Source organism: Pezoporus flaviventris, unplaced genomic scaffold (assembly GCF_033815535.1).
Source record: "Pezoporus flaviventris isolate CSIRO_AGI_PZ_B2104156 unplaced genomic scaffold, CSIRO_AGI_Pfla_v1 ptg000083l, whole genome shotgun sequence".
In the NCBI taxonomy this organism is placed as follows: domain Eukaryota; kingdom Metazoa; phylum Chordata; class Aves; order Psittaciformes; family Psittacidae; genus Pezoporus; species Pezoporus flaviventris.
In genome coordinates, this window is record NW_026892631.1 from 12,640,976 (window position 1) to 12,658,834 (window position 17,859).

Below are 17,859 nucleotides of genomic sequence, written 5' to 3' on the forward strand. Positions count from 1 at the left end.
CACTAAAAGAAGTGTACCTGAAAAAAAAAGTGTACACAGCTTGGGTTTGGGTAAAGTGGAACTACAGCAGGAACCCACTTACCCATCATAATCAAAATCAACATATGACCCAAGCCAAAACACAGTCCACCGTTAATTTAGGATGGAGGGCATGCCAATTGTTTAAAGGGACTTATTTCTTTAGTCCTTACTATGAATTTTCTCTCCAGTACTAGACTTCTATGTGTAGCTAGGTAAGCCATGTGTATTGGCCTCATTACAATAGTATATATATATATGCTAAACATTATGAAGTGTTCTTTAGTTCATTAATTCTTTGAAGTGGAAAAGTGCTGTCCTGTCCATTTTTATCAAAGGGGCCTAGAAAACAGTGACTTGACAACACTGCATAGCGCGATCTCTGTGGACAAGGAGTTTTTAACAGGCTGTGGTTCAGCTCTCTGCGTGCTCAACTGGAAATGCGCACTGAGGGAACTGGGACATTTTCCTCCTTTGCAATGGACACGTGTTTCTCAGATTTCCAAAATATATAATGGATATCATGATCATGGATAGAAGGGTTCTTTCCTCATGAATGTACACTTAACAACTTCTGATCTTTCTGCTACCTTTTCCTTACTGTTCTCTTACAACTTAGTGACTGTTTTAATCTCATTTTCTTTGTGAAATTCGCCTTCTATTTTTTTCTTTGCTGCCTATATCTTGGCTATAGTTTGGGTTTCTTAAAAGCTGTTTTGCTTTCTACCTCCAAGTGCTTCTGGCCTTCTAGTTTATACATTCTCCCCGTGAGATGAAGTACCACATGCATTTCCAGCTCCTGTCTCCCTCAACAATAAATTAAACTCTATGTTTTCAAGAGACTGCTTCGCAATTTTATTTAGTTAGTTCACAGCTATTACTGAACTGAGTTTGTCACTGCACAACCTGGCTTTTTCGTTTGTATTCAAATTGACTTAAGATTTCATATTGAACTGGGTATCAATAGTCAATTTACAAGCAACAACAATTCCATTCTTGTTCAAGGGGGCATTTCAGTCATCTGAAATAGCACTCTGTGTGAGCAATTTCCACGGAACAATCTGCTTTGTTGTGCAGAATACTTACCTTTAATTTCCTTGTAGGTACAGCTTCCCACAGACAGTTTTGTTTCTTGCCAGAGTAGTAGCTCTATCAAAGACCAGGCTTTGTTTAGTTCCCCATCTTTTCCTTCAAGTGAAAACTTCCACCTTGCTTCTTGCAAATTCACTCCACATGAGAACTGAGCTGTTGAAGCTACTGTTTTACTTTGTGAATCCATTTTGTCTTTAAGTAAGACTTGGTTGTCAGCCCAGTCTACAGTGCTATCACCTCTTTTCTTTCTGCAACTTGCATTCTTATCCAGAAGTGCTCTGCAGCCTGGCAAACTAATACAGCTCCTTCCAAACATAAGGCAGATTCTCATGTTTTTCTCTCAGTTTTGGGCTATCTCCTGCAATACGATCTCAAAATTAGGATCCCACAAACAGGGAAAAACAAATGCTCTGGGGTTTGGGGTTTTTTACAAATATTACATGTTTTTCTCTTGTAGGCACTTCACAGGCAATTAATCCTCTCAGATTTTCATTCTTTCAAAGAGCGTGACTTGACTTTTTTAGTGCAACCTGGTAATTAGACTGCTCTACTTTAATTGCAGTTTGTTAAATAATATCCACTGCCTCTGGCCTGAGGTAACTGGAAAAAAAAAGAGTAGCTAGCTTGTGCCCATCTTTCCCTTTAGAAACTTTCCCTTTTGAAGAGGCAAACTTCTCCTTTAATCCCTCTGCCTGGTGCATTTCTTGAGAAGCAATAGCTGTAGTCCTCAGCTGCTATTCCAGGTCCTTCAAACCTCCCATTTTATTCTACTTTCCTGACACAGAATGCATGCATCTTTTTTCTGTATCTTCTCCAGATACCATAGGGTGCTCTTGGTGGTAATTAATGCAAGTGGCCAGGCTGGATCTTGTAACTGTGATAAATCTTTCTAATTGCAATGGGCAAACTGACAAACATCACATCTATGTAATTCTGGAGCCTGTGAAGGAGGGAAGCTGATGCTGTTCCTCTTCCTTTTGCAGTTGATCTGTTCTGGTTCAAAGGAACACATTGCATACGGAATATTACACTTCTGCCTAAGGTTATGCAGGGTCTAATGATGCTTAAACCCCTGCTTCAACCTGAGTCAAAAATAAGCTTTGTGGCCATAGGAAGGAGTCTCTTCTGAACAGTAGATCTCCTATAAGTGAATGGTGAGAGTTTGCACTTTCTGAAAGGAACCCAGTGTGGCCAGCCCCTGCAGAAAGCCACCAAACATCACACATTTAGGGGTATCGATTCTTTCAGACCCATCTACAAACTGCATATGGGCACCTAATAACTACCCATGGGGTCCAGTGTGTTCTGGTTCCTGATCCTGGTGTTATCACTGAATGAATACAAAGAAGTGCCACACAATAAGCTGGGCCCTTACAGCCTGTTTTAACCAAATCTATTAGAAGTCCTTAAATTCGGTGGTTAAGCCCACCATCTTCTTTCTACTGATTAGTTTTGCTAGTATTAACAACACATAGGAGGTGGCGTTTGGCCAGCTAGTACTATCAGAGTGCTGCATGATAACTCACTGGCCCCAGTCAAACATCAGGGGGAAAAGGGCACTTAGCTGTAGTCATTGATGCTCCAGAAAAATTAACCCAAAGAGGCAGAAAAGACTTCTAGATGGATTGTGTTAGAGGAAACCGGGAGAGCTCCGATCACTTATTCTGGCAAAATGGAGGCTAGGAAGACATCTGATTGCAATGTGTAGCTCAGTGAAAAAGAACTTTTTTTGCTAATGGACCATGCTGGCACAAACCCAAAACCATACTGTGAATAAATTTTGGCTGGAAATCACAAAAAGCACGAGAGGAGCCAGCTTCTTTCACCAGAGAGGATGAGAACAAAAACCTAACATTGTAAAACAGAGGCTTGGTCAATTTATGAAGAAGAGTTTTCTGACAAGCTGCCTGCAAAAACAAGGAGGTTTGTCTCAGGGGCTCGGTGCAGTGGAGAGATGGTCAACCTTCCTGAACCCATAAGCCACATTCTCCAGACTTCACAGAGCCACACAGACTTCAGAGAGCTGTGGGGAGAGTGGATAGCTCAGCAAGGCCCAGATCTTTTACTGTTCCCTTGTGGATTTGGGCTGGATGGCCTCTGCATCCCAGACGAAGTCATGCCCACTGGCTCATGTCCCCCAGCAGCCTCCAAACCAGTGCAGCCACTCCCACATGAGCTCTGTAACCCCAGCATGGGAGTTCATTTGGCATGCGGCTCAAAAAAGCCCAAGACTTTAATCCCAAAATGTCTCAATCACACACACTGACTGAGATGTAACTCTCTTCCAACCTACAGCTCTGTCTTCCAACCTACAAGGCTGTCCCTTTTCCACACTAAGGAGAAAAAATTCAGCTGGAAGAATGTCTTTAAGAATAGACCCTGTTTTTTTAAGAACTTGTTCTCTGATCTCTATTTTTAGCAACAGTAGCACTAAGAACCACAGTGAAAGCTGAACATTTTTATGCTACATTAGCATCATCAGGGTGAAACATTGTACTGATAACTTGAGAAGGTTGGAGATTTCAGAGGCAATAGCGGTGCCCTGCACTGCATGCTCTTCCAAAGCCAAAACACAGCAAGTAAGCGTCAAAGCCAAGGATATATGCCACTTATTAACAGAAGATGAAGCTATTGCTGAGTTAAGAAGTAGCCTCAAGTTACTAGGATAATTAAAAATTGTGATTAAATAGTAAGATGAATGAAAAAAACTAATTTGTGAGCAAAGTGCCAAGTAAATAACTTAAAGAGAGATTTAAAAAGCAGTGGGAACGCCCCTTGTCTGCTTTTTCTGCTTCTTCATATTACTGACCCTTTTTTACCCTTTCTAAAATAATCCTCATGTTCTTCTCTGCTACTTGCATAGGTTAGCAAGGTTACTCTCCCCTACAATATACTGCTGCTTATAACACATGTGTGGAAATCGCAGAAGAGTCTTTGCTTGTTTCCATGTGAAATAGAAAAAAATATGCTGGTGAATAGGAGGACACCCCTTTCTGCAGCAGTCACAGGGAGCAAAATACGTGTTTATGGATAGAGCTAGGAAAGCAAATCAGAGCAGTGGGCATGGGCTGACTGTGGGTTGTTTGGTTATCTAAATGTTTTCCTTTCAGGATATTTCCACCTCCATTTTCTGTGCTGTTAAGAGTTCTTCTTCTTAGTTTGGGTAAATAAAAGCCTTTCCTTGTTTCGTCTAAAGTGTGTCATAGCCTGATATTATTTGCTGCTGAGGAGGATCTAAGAAGCCAAGTAATTGCTGAAGCTAAACTAAGAAGGCAGCATGTGCACTGACTGCACAGGTAGTCAGAAGCTGGATCTTCCCACGCATGCTTCTCTTCACATGCCATCTTCCATATACTGTGAGAATGAATGCTCTGGTTGCTTGCTTGCTTTGGGGGGTTTTGATTAAGAACTAAGAGAAAGACCCTCACACTTCCTGCAAAAGCAACTAAACTGTACGTCAGGACCCTCACCTGGAATATGGAAGAACCAAGAGACAGTAGTAATCTGCCTAATCCAGCACCTCAATTAGCCTGGCAGTATCAAGCAGTTGCACTATTGTGTCCATGGTGGAGCTGAAATGCAGGTTCCCATGGGAAGTTTCAGTTTCATAGACTGGCGCTTTCCTGTGCGCAAAGGGGTTTTTCCTGAAGAACTGGCTTCTGTCATGAAAGACGTTTTATTAGACCTCAAAAAAATTTCTCACCATCCCTACTTCATGGTAGCCTTGTCCTTGTTGTGCCCTATGTGCATTCCTGCTGCCTATTCTGTCTGCCATCAACCTGGATGAAGCCATTAGTCTTTCATGAGCATTCTACGTCCCTATTGCTATATATGCTATCTACAGTGATGCAAATAGACACCTGTAGCTAGAGTACAGTGTGTAATCGCAACCATGCACAAAAGCTGTGCATGGCTAAGGCACTATGCAGTGTTGAATAAACTCAGTAAAAGCACACTTCCAACCCCATAATTTTTCCCATCGATTAAGGGAAACAGAGCTCTGATGCACACTTTAATGCTAGTTGCAAATAAGAAGTGTACAATATCCAATGGATCGGTGAGTACGTTTTGAAAAGCCTTTTCGAATGGGCAATGGGGAGTTCAGTAGAGATGACAGTAGATCCACCCCACTCTTAACTCTGGGAACTGCCAACCTGTGCCAGAAACAACCCTCTGCTTAAGACTTGATGATTTTCTGTCTAGAGATCTGTCACAGAGACTGCCATAAAGCACTTTCTCAAGTCAGATAGCTGGAGACATCCACAGTTCTGCTATCACTCTCCTGTTACAGTCCTGTCCCCCCACAGCTTTAAATATACTTGATTTTATGTGAAGAAGATGTTCTCTGCCCACAGCTAAACTCAGAATTTCTGCAGTGTTTGTTACTAGAAATACCAGCTACTTCTGCAAAGCCAAAACCCATTTTTCCTGGATATCACTGCATTTTTCTTTCCTGTCATTGCATTTCTGCTGAGAGACATTTTATGTCCACCAGTTTTCCATTTGATCTTTTTAGTCACCCTACTCCATGGCTCTGCGCTTGTGTTAAGCATGTTGGCATTGTGAAGATATTCTGTTGCTTGCACAAGCGCTCAGTTCTCTATGGAAGCAGTAGGATCTGTAACTTAGAGAAAACTTCTACAGAGAACTTCATTCCTCACCTATGTGCCTTGTTTTTACCACACAATAGCAGTTTGGGTGAGCTCTTCTCAGTGGTGGCATCAGCTTCTGCTGGTAATTCTCTCTATTGAATAGAAACTTAAAGTAGATTCTTGAATATGAGTATCCCAGCCTCCTTACAGCCTGTATGAAAACAGGATCAATGGAATTAAGTGTATAAATGAAATGTATATTTTGCAAGGTCAGTAACACATGGTTTCTTCTCTCTGAGGATTTTACTTTTGCTGAAACAGTTTCTTCTCCTTGTATTCATAAAAGATAGGCTTTTCAGATGCACTTTTATGTATTGTGTATCTTTTAAGAATACCAAAAGTATACCATTGCTATCAATTCCTTGTTCGCTAAATTAACCTTTTCTTTGCCTTGGTTAAAGGTATAGATTATATATCAGCTTCTTTTGGACATTATACTATAAGGCTGCATTTATGTAGCAAGAAAACCAAGATTCTTGCAGTAGCTTTAAGTAGCTAAAGTTTCCCTGAATGCTTGCTACACAGGCAATGATGAATCAAAACTGGCCAGTTAAATACCTGTAATGAAATATTGATTTCACTGAGTTTCAGTATTGGTTTCAATGGAGTTTTACACTTAATTTTCCTTTTGTATCACATACTTTGTTAAAAGTAAGAATTCTGTTCCATCTTGAAGAGAACAAGTACTGTTACTTTCAGTGGCTTTTATTGCACAGGCTAAGAGCTGGTCAATGAGTCACAGAACGACTATAAAGCCACTGCACTCACATTAGGTGGTACTTGCCTCAGCCTCAGAAAGGACTTAACCCCAAGCAGTAGATACAAAGAACAAGGGGAGCAGTAGCATGCAGCATCTCCTCAATGTCTTGCCTCTCTGTGTTTGCTGATGGTATGAAGAGAGAGGATCATAGCCCAGAAGACAGATGGTGGAGTATAGCTCATATTCCGAAACAGAGATGACAGCAGGGCAGAGCTTCATCACCAGAGCTCTTCGGTGAGGCCTTCCTTGCCACTTCCTTGCAACTGTTCAGTTTATTGGCCAGTTCATAGTTCACTGTATTCTAGTGGTCATCAAATCAAGGCAGCAGTGACTCACACATTAATAGGACTTTACTCTCAGTCTCCTGCAGTTTATCCTTTACATGGGTTTTCCAAATCAAAGCAAAAGTACGATGATGCCTATCACTTTCCATTGTGTTATATCTGCATATACATCAGCAACAAGGGCTATATGTCTTTCCACTTCAGTCCCAGACCAGATTATTTCTGCAACTGTGTTTTTTATACTCTTCTTGACCAATGGTTTTCAAAGTTCCTTAAAATAATTACAGTAACATTTAAAAGTGGTCAATATCTCATCTGAAGCACTACAACACTCTATAAAAGGCCTCAAGAAAACTAGAAACCTTCTCCTAGATGAACTGGTAGTGGATATGATCTCAGTATCTGATTTGGTCCTTTGCAATAGCCAAGGTTACACTGGAGGTAGCACAGCTTCACAAAAGGTATAAAATACAAGTTCATTGTGATTTTCAAGATGTTGCACTCAGCTCCAATGTTTGATTTCTGCCTGCCTAGATTTCTTTGGAAGCAAATCTTATTCATGTGAAAGATCAGACTATGTACACGAGGCTCAGCCAGCAACATGCACACTACAGATGGACCCTGGTGATCTATCTCTTTTTCTACAGCACTGTTGGACAGAAGCAGTCTGGGCAGCACTGGTACTGTAACAGGCAAATACAGTCTCTTTTTCAGGTGTGTAATCAGGTGTTCAAGGCTCTGATTTCTCCATGTTATAGGAACAGTGGGGCTGAAGGCAGATCTCTTCTGGTATATGTGTCAGTTACCAGAACTCTTTTGGTGTATGTGTGAGTTAGCATGTACAGTCAGCATGGCATCATTGACTTAAACTGTTAGAATACTCCAAAAAGGGGGTGAAGATTCAACTCTCAGAGCTACTGAGGCAGCACAACTTCAAGCCATGTGTTTATAGATGGGAATATGAGCTGAGGTCCTGTCCTTCACATGACAAAGACCACCTGCACAAGTTCTGGTGTGGCCTCTGCATCCCTCCCACCGTATGGTAACATCTCTGAAGCTATCCTCATCAACCAAGGAATGGGGCAGAATGAGACTTTGAAGGCATCCTGCAGCAGCTCTGCCAGAGTCTTTTGGAGGTAAAGTTACAAGTCTGAGAAAACAGAGCGTGGTGTCAGCACTTTCTTTAGCATTCTACTAACTGTCCTCTGTGTACTTAAGTGCACACAATACGCTAAGTTGTTTTGTGAGCAAATATAAAGCAAATGGTAGGAGGGAAAATTGGAAGATCTGTTTGAGAGAATAAAGGCAGTATTAGCAAGATAAAATTGTTATGTAGGCATGTCTCCCACTGAGGAGCTTTTGTTTTGTACACGTGTTTTTGTGAAGAGTGGGAAAAAGTAAGAGGCTTAGATGCAGCAGAGAGAATCCAAACAAATGACCTCACCTCAACCAAGCAAGGACCCAGCGTATATCTACAGGCAACTTAATGGGAATTTTGCCTTATTCATCAGTGCTACAGTCCCAGGTGCCCTTAATGATAATGTTTTTTATTTCATAAATTATACTACAACCCAGAAGTTGTTTATCTCTGGTCATATAATGTGGTTTCTATTTAAATTTAAGTTACATGGTCTTATCAGCTTGCGAGAGATACGACCTTTCTCCAGCCTTTCTCTATTACCTACCAACACATTTTGAGACAGTGATACCTTTCTGGTTTGGAACATGATGAAAATGAAAACAGAGCAACATAACAGCAGGCATTTCTCAGTGGCCTAAAGGATAATAAAACTGGAGGCTCTGAGATTACTGTGCAACTCAATGCGTTTTCAAATGAGCAGTTTAGCAACCACCAGTCCATCATGCAAGTGATTGTTGAGAAAGATTTTTTTTCAGGTATTAACAGATACTCAGTTTATAATAGGAGAATACATTATTCTAAATCTTAGAACGAGCCAAAATCATTTTTCTCCTGTATAACCTATGCCTGACATTTCTAGTGCAAAGATATGAAATAAAAATATTTTTTTTCAGCTTTGATGCAAGGCTTGGTCCCAGTTAAACACAGAAATAAGCAACATATTTTGGCTCAGAACACGGGATTGGCAGGGTTTCTTTCACTTGTCAGTCAATTCCGAAAGGATTGCTATGCCTGTACAGAATCCAACTGATTTTATATACTGAGAATTACATACTTATCAGGAGTAGGAAAAAGTGAGGCTATGAGCTCCATCAAGTTGCCTTCCAGCTGATCTATCTGTGTCCAATGTATTGTTCCAGTACAACAACTCCTAACATTGCTAAATAAACTTGTGGAAAAAAAAAAGTTATTCTTCTCTGGGCTTCTCTTCCCACCACATATCACCAGGAAAAAGCATTATATTATAATCTTAATCCTGATCCCAAAGTAAATAAAATAGTTTCCTAATTCAGTTTATGTATTTTGAATCACTTGATTTCACCATCAAGCTTTTAAATGAGTGGCTGGTTTAAGTTGTAAAGAGTCCAAGACTAAGACAAAAATTAACTGAGATCCAAAGAGATGGTAGGATATATTTGGAACATTTGAATTATTTCATATGCAGACTCAGAATTCACAAGAAGAGGCAGGTTTTTTTGTGTTACACGTAAACCACAACAGGCATTCCTCATCTAACAGAGGTCATATAAACTAATATGGGATATGTGGATATCCCTGAAGATCCCCTGAAGTAAGACACTCCAGATGATGGTAGTAGACTTTAATTTGACCCAAAGATCAGATCTGGAGCTTTTGATGACTATCACTTTATTAATGTTTAGTTTCCAGGAATCACAATTCTTCTGCCTATTAATCCCAGTAACGTATCCGTCACAGTGAAAACAGTTTTTCATTCTTCATTATAGTTTTTTTAACATTTTTCAGATAGATTTTTTCTCTCTGAAAAAGTGATGTTTGTGGATCCACAAATGCATTAAATCTTTGTTTAAAATCCAACCCATGCCTTTAAAATATCTCCATTTTCAGCCAAAACAGGCAGAGACATGAACCAGCTGAACCTTCCTTGTTCACTCAGTGCTACCAGCCTTGTGGCCTCACACTTGTACAGATCCCTACACAGACAATGCATTTCTAGAATGCAGTTTCTTGCCAGCTGGAATCAGAACTTCAAGGTAGACTTTTGTTGTCATTGCTTGTTTGTAAATGCACTTCATAAGCCAGAATCAAAGATCTGCCTCAAAGTTAAAACTAGAAAGCTGCCTAAAAGTGCTACTTTGTGGCCCCTGGCAACATGCAAAGTTATCTGCTACAAGAGGACGATTCATCCAGGAAAAGAAGGAATTTTAGTTTCAGTTTAAGAAAAAAGACACTCCATCTAGCTTGATATTTAGTATGTGCCCTAAACAGGGGGCAAATGTCTTTCTGTTAGCTTAGGCATTAGTTGAAGCATTTTAGATATTGCAAATCAAAGAAACTGTTCATTTAAAAAGAAACCCATAATGATCTCTACTTTTTTTTTAAGCAGAACTTTGCAAAATGCGTTGCTCCAAGCTCACTGGGTAGCAATTGAACGTTTTTGCTGCTTCGTGTGGGTTCGTGTATCTCGAGTCTTGTTTCTTGTTTCGTATTTTTCTGAAATAAATGCACCAATTAAAATGGATTTGTGTTTAAAACATTACGAACCAACAAAGGAATTTTGCTTTTACACCTAAGAATGACTTGTCTTTATAGATCTGAGAGTGCAGACTCTTGCAGAATGTGTGCAAAGCATATTTTAAAGAGCAATCCTAAAATCTTTCTCAGGGTGTCACAACAGAACACAGTCTTTTTAAACACATAAAATAAAGCATGCTGATTAATTATTTAAGTGTCCCTGCAAAGCAATGGATTTATTTCAAGAATTAAAAGACATAGTCATAGTATTCCTCTTGAAGGGCTGATTTTGCTGAAGTTTGAGAAAGATAAAACCTTGGTGTTAGTGCTGCTCTGTTAACCATCAGCGTTTCAGCAAAAGGATTAAAGTAAAAGTCCTGTCACAATTGTTTCTTATTTTAGGGAAGTGGGATTGTTTAGTCTAAGCAGAGAAAGGACTTTAATTCTTTGAAGCACACAGGGATGGAAAGTTGCAGAGCTGTACTCAGGTCAGTTTGATCTAGCCTGACAAAGGGGAGAGTTAAAAAGCTCTCTGTAGAAAGCTCTATCACCAGGCATCCTTTTTCTGACGATGGGATCTCTTATGCCTGTATTACTAACTACTCAGTTCTTCTCTCTTCTTCCCAAGTCCATATACAGCGAGCACTAAAAGTCACATCCTTGTCACTGCTGGCTCTTGGCCACTCACCTTCCCTTGGTCCCACCACTAGAACCCTTTGCTTTGACGCTGTAACCTTGCACAGCTGCAAAACAGCATTACACCTATCACAGCTACAGCAATTTACAATGGCACCTATTTACTCCATCAAGTGCTGTTCCTACTATTTCAAGGACTAAACAGTGATGAAAGCAAGCTGATCTCCAGTTTCTTCCAAAGCACTAGGAACAGAAGCTGAGCACTGAAGATAGACTGATGTTCTGCAACAGTCATCACTGATATTGACTTAGTAAAGTGCTACTGCAACAATGCTTCAACTGTTGCAAAATGCTATTCCAACAAGGAGGCCAAAACTCAAAGTCATGGCTATTGTAACTCAGTGCTTATTCAGAAAAATCCCACTGGACTCTTTTGCTCAAACATTTTGGATTGTTTGTATCAACAGGAACCCGAACCTGAGCAGCTTGAACAGTCAAAGTATGCAGACAGAACAGGTGAGAAAAAAATTCTTAGAGCTGGCCTAAAATCCTGAGGATGTGAAACTGAGGTAGGAAAAAGCAACCAACCAACCAAACCAAACCCAGGAAAGTTGTACTAGACTGCTGTGGAATCCCATACTATGGTATACTGCATTTCACTGTGAACCTGCATTTTATCTTTACAGGGAACACTGTAATCAAACCATCCCTCTCCCAGCCCACTCTGATCTCCCTTTAGAAAGATGTGCTCTCTTTGAGTAACTCAAATATCATGCATGGACAACTCTATGCATTTGCTGCAATGTTTCATGCAGTAAGTGTTGTCTTAAAAGATGCAATTGCATCTACTTCAAGTCAAGTATTTTTTTTCCTCTCCACCAGTCAAAAATAAAGAAGGATGTAATAAATAAAACAGTGGAAGGAGGCCAAAAAGGTATTTGTCTTCGTGTTATTTTGTGGCTTACCGCATCATACTGAAGATCTCTGCATTATACAGCATTGAATGTTATATGAATCTGCCTGCCAACATAGAGTGGTTCCTTTCTTTTCCAGAAGTGGATGAAGAAAGTAAATGCTCTCTTTTAATTACAGATTAAGATGGGAAGTGGTTATGTGTATAAGAAAATTAAACCACCATATATTTTATCTGTATCAACCCATCACATTAAAAGGAAGTATGAAAGGTTAATCTCAACATGATGCCTCTCAACTTCTCAAATATGCTTTGTCAGCACTGCTTATCTTTTTGACTTCATAAAGCTTACAGGTATTAGGAATTAATCACCATCTAGATTTTTGCTTATATCGGGTTTTCAAACCCTGTCCCATTATCTTCTCCAAGACATTTTTCAGCTTTCCTCCATTCCTGCCCTTGGTACACATGAAATTTAAAATCTAGATCACAGTAGATCTCTCATCAAGGGCCCGGAGAAACACAAAGCATACATACTAAGCATACATAAATTTAGAATATGTCTGTAAACTAAGTCCTTACAGCTGTAGTGGGCTGAAAAGTGCCTGCCTATATTTATTGATGCAGCTCCTTAACTAATCTAGAAAACTAGGAAGTTTGAAGACTAATGGAATAACAGAACAGAGGCTACAAGAATAAAACATCATCTATTTGCCTGAAGCATGATCTAGGATGCACCAAATATATTTGCAAGGTAAGCGGTTGGTCAATCAGTGAATTTCAGTTCTGGGACAGCCTTCTACTTTTCTCCTCTGCTTTCAAATGTAATACCTGTTTCTAAAGCATTTAGAAAAATGGGAAATATTTTCTCCTCCATTCTCTTCACAACCTTTCACCTCAGCTTCTCCAGTTCTCTCAGAGAAAGCAGTTGATGTGCTGGTTGTGATAATAGGCTGTTCATGATTTTTCCTTACCTCTCTTTATTCACCTTTCTCACTTTAGATCATGGCTTTTGTTGCAACACATGTCTTGCAAATACCAAAATAGCACCGATAACCATAAAGATATTCAGATCAATAACTCTAAAGATTAAATGGCTATTAGACACAACCTTCAGAGCAAATCACATCTGATCTTGTTGGCTTGTTTCTGTTCTGGTTTTTCTTTTGTTTCAGAGAGAACAGACTTACTACTTCCTTCCCTGTTCTTCTGAAAAGTATTTTTCACATATAAATATTGTGTTTCTGCAATTTCACCCAATAGACACCAAAAAGCTGAAAAGTGAAAAATAAAATAAATAAAAAGTTCTATGCATTTTTGAAAGCATCATTTCAGCATAATCAAGCATTTAAAGGAATGAGAAATTTTAGTTCACTTTCGGAAATGTTGAAACAGTGATCCAAAGAAGACACAAAACTTTGCAAACAACAGAACTGCACCAAAGACTTAAGTTCTATTACATGGCACTAGAGGTTCATTATGAAGGTGATAAGTTATTCATCCCCAGCCCGACAAAGTACTTATGGTTGTGTTTACCCTTATGTTCAATGAAGACTGCAGACAACCAAGCAGAAGGGAAAAATTCCTGCTCACAAACAAAAACCATACATGCATCACATTGGAAGGAAGCAGACATTTTCTAAAGTTATTCTGGGGGTAAAGAAGACAAAAAAAAAACCAACAACCAAGGAAAAAAAAGATAGACAAAAGCAAAGGAAATACTACTTTGAAAGAAAACCTCCTTTTGTGGTGGCTTGAGAGACTCCTGGCTTGAAAGACTCATCTCTAATTCAGAAACCTACAGTGCAAGTCTCTAATCTGATAGAGCTCTGCAGATTTTCTCTTTCATGCAGTCACTACAGCATTAAACTTTTCTTCTTGAGATTTTGGCTAAGATTTTCCTCAGGTCCTGAGAAAACTTTCCTGCCAAAACTTACATACCTGCTGACAATTCCTAAAGAAAATCGCAAGGATCTCCAATATCTGACTGCAGTAGATTACTCACATTAAGATGTTTCAGAGAAAACACATTTAAAGTGGGCTTTTTGGGGGTAAAAATCACTCTATTCAATAGTTTCTCAATCTCCAAACTCCAAATCAGTCATCACACTGTTATATGTAAATAAATTATGTGCAGTATTTAAGTGATATTTGTGATCACAGCAAAATTAAGGATAGCTCCATCTTCCCAAATAAGCGTTCTCAGTAAACAGCATACTTGATAACTGATGTAATTATGTCATTTGGATGTAGCAAATCTTCCGTGCATACACACATTTCATGTCTAAACAGACCTTACTACAAAATCAAGATTTCAAAGGAAAGACCATTAACTGAAATAAAACACCTTTCTCTAGAATGGATATGTACATCATTGTGGCATTTTTTCTGATTTAATTATGAATCGAATAATCTAGTTCTACATTCTTATCTACCACCTCAAGTTACGAAACTTATAAGAAATGTAAAGTTTGATGTTAATAAGTATTTGTCTGTAGTAGTGGTACTTACAGTAAAAATTATGTCTTGCTTGTGGGTTCCTCATTTGGTGATGCAATAGTCAGAAGTCACCATGCTTTTGTTCTAAGATCAAGCATTTCCTTTACTGCTGTTTTTAAGAAGTCTTCCGAGCAAGTCATTTCAGCATGACATATTCTCTTCTGCAGTACACGTGTGTTTTCTCTCTGTGTTTCCTGCCCAAAATACTCAATGTACACATAAAAATAAACTGGTAAGTTATTTATGATACATGGCATTCATGTAATGTTTTACATTTTCATAGTACTTTACAAAGGGCAGTTGACTGAACAGGTTAAGAAGCACTTAGAAACTTGAACCAAAATTGCCTCGAGTCCCTTAAAAGATGGAATAATTGCATGTCAAATGTCCCAGAAGGTTTTAAAAGACCAGAGCCTCTTTACTATAAAGTAATAGACAAAAATCAGTGTTTCCACTAATTCTTCTTTTCTTAAACATCATTCATGTAAAACATGCACATGCAGCATGTAGTTTAACTGCTGCTGAAAGATCCTCAATACGCTTTAGAGTCAGGTGTGCCTCAAAGTATAAAATTTGCTCCACCGTTTAAAGGAGGAAGATTTACATTGCAACTATTCCTTTTTTAATTGGTGAGTTTCCCAAGCAGCAGTCACAATCCAGGCTTTTAAGCATCTTCTCTCAACTGTATCAAGAGTTACTGATCAGCACAAAAAAGAAGGGAATAAAATACTCTTTAGAGTTTGATCTTATTTTCTGTAACTTCCACTCTTCCTCCCCATGGTCTGCAGCATTATGATTATCCCAGTTCCAAATGTTGACAAAGGATCCTGATTTATTCAGTTCCCTACCTTCAGCTGCACTCAGATTTGCCAAGTTCAGCTGTCAGTAATTTGAGGCATATTAACTGCATTTTTATTGACTCCTTAAAAAATAAGATGCCATAGCTATTCCATATTCCACAAAATCATGTAGGAATTTTACACAGAAAAACTGGCCTGTTAGTTGTAATTGTTGCAACAGTACCTAACAAAGTAGAAAAAGAATACTATTTGTATGGCAATCATATAACCCTAAATATCTGAGATATCATTTTAAACATTTGAAGATATGGCAAGGGGTTAAGAGAATGAATGCAACTCTCTCTTTCTGTCTTAAATATCCTGTAACCCACTTGTAAATATATGCATCCCCCCCAGAAAAGAATATTAGGTTGGACAGAGTCTTGGGTGACGCGGTCTAGTGTGAGGTGTCCCTGCCTGTGGCAGGGGGTTGGAACGGGATGATCTTAAGATCCTCTCCAAGCCAAACCGTTCTGTGATTCTATGACTATTGCCAGTAAAAGAAAGTCTGGCTTTACCCTTGAAACTTTAACTTGTAGCCAAACACTTGTGCGTGCTTGCTTCCCAATCCACTGTTTACAACCCCAATTCTTTTATGGCCAACAGATGAACTCCTCTACACAAAGAGGAAATGATCTGAAACACCTGTTTCTGAAGGTTGTGCTACAGAAAACTCCTTCCCACTCCTATTCAGTTATATTAAGTATTCACACACCTAACTTTCACAGCTTGCCACCAAGAGCTCTAAGACAATATTTTCTTAAAGCCCTGATTCTGATTTTGGGCAAATATTTTGGAGCACCACATGGTTTTGAGTTCTTGAGTTGCTGTTTGCATTGAAGAGCTGGAAATATGAGTTGTAGTTGACAAACAGCACATAAAATAAGATCATAGTAGTATTTTCTGTTCACTTTATACTTACCAATAGCCTAACAGCTATGATGAAGATGCAGATGTAAATTAGAGGAAAATCTGCCTTGCAGCAAGACTTAGTTATGTATTATTTGTTAGTAAGTCACTAGTGCAAGGTGTTCTTTAAATTAGAGAATGTTTTATCTTTTTGTGCATTTTAAGCACAGGACCCCAGCTACTCAGTAAGCAACTGCTTACAGTAACAGTTCTGATGGACAATGCTCCTCTGTTCCCATTTAACTTGAAGTGACCCAGCTCTTTGATCCAGTTTTCTGTCTCTCTGGGAAAACAAACACGTAAATGCTGCCGCCTAAGAACCAAGAAAAATCAATCCCAAAGAAAACCAAACCCCAGGAGTTTCAGGTCAAAACCAAGTAAGAAGTTCTAGGAACTAAAAGAAGCATCAAAGATGGTCAAAGCAGCCTGGCACTGTGTGCTGAAAACATACGTTATCAAGAGAGATTTTCCACACTGCTTTGCTTGCTTGTTTTTTTTTTCTACAGGCGAAACATTTTCCTGGTGTGCATTTCTACAGAAATGCTTTCAGATTATCAATTCTCTTTATTTAGGCCATTTTTGATCATTTTTGATCATTACAGAAGCACACAAATTGCCTGTTCTCATTTCTGTAAGTTGTGTAACTCGTTTCTGTGAGCGATTGCCACAACTCTCCGTAAATCTAGTGTGCCTGCGCTTGAGTTCTGGCAACATTTGGGAATGTGTGAAATCAGTTCACTTAATAGGAGCCCGTTAATGAAAATCTTTGAGTGTAAATCCAGAGTGGGGAAAGAGTCTGACTCTATGAATCAGACTCTATTTCACAGGTTTTCTTGGAATTCTTAGGCGAATGGGAACTCTGCTGAGTTGTCCCCTGAGAATTAAATGCTCCATCCTTGGCAGTGTTCAGGGCCAGACTGGACAGAGCCTTGGGTGACATGGTCTAGTGTGAGGTATTCCTGTCCATGGCAGGAGGTTGGAACTGGATGATCTTAAGGTCCTTTCCAACCCTAACTATTCTATGATTCTATGAGATATCTTGTGCAGCATATCCTGGAGACATTTGTCACCTTCTTAATCTTTTCTCTTCAACCCTGTACTCAAAAATGTTTTGTTAGGATCCCATTAGTCTCTGCTGTAGAATACTGTTACATCAGATGGCCCAGAAGATCTTCATCTCAGGGCAATTTTAGATTAAAAAAAAAAAGATAAGTGTACCTGCTTTATGAAATTGTTTGGGCATATTTGTTGCTCTAATTCCATATTTTGTCCATTTATCTGTAGTTTTCTTCCTGTGTTGACTGCAGTTTGCAGTTCTGACTATATTCTCAAAAAAGCATGAATTATTCATTTCAACAGAGTTCAGGAATATTCTTAAACCCTCAAAATTACTTTACCTATTTCCCCATTTCCATCAAAAATTTCAGGAATCAATTTTAAGTTTCTCTTCTTAATGGAATTTTAGGACATGAAAATAGTCAGTTTTGACTGATGCACCACAAATGCATCTCTCACTCACATGAAATGAATATGCATAGCAATCTATGCTTTTGAGCACAGTAGCATTATATGCCTAACCTTGGAATAAACCCCAGAAGCACTTTCCCTAATGTACCAGAGAAA

At 39.1% G+C, this 17,859-nt stretch overlaps 1 protein-coding gene across 1 annotated transcript in view; it reads right to left on the reverse strand.

Annotated features, from left to right (window-relative positions):
• The window catches only part of KCNK2 (potassium two pore domain channel subfamily K member 2), a 104,361-nt gene extending 89,360 nt beyond the window's left edge, over nt 1-15,001 (reverse strand). Inside the window, exon 1 of the mRNA XM_061475439.1 lies at nt 14,501-15,001. Within this exon, the coding sequence (XP_061331423.1) occupies nt 14,501-14,534 (34 nt within the window). The 5' untranslated portion in view covers nt 14,535-15,001. The remainder of the gene's footprint in view (nt 1-14,500) is intronic.
• Nucleotides 15,002-17,859: the final 2,858 nt, after the last annotated feature.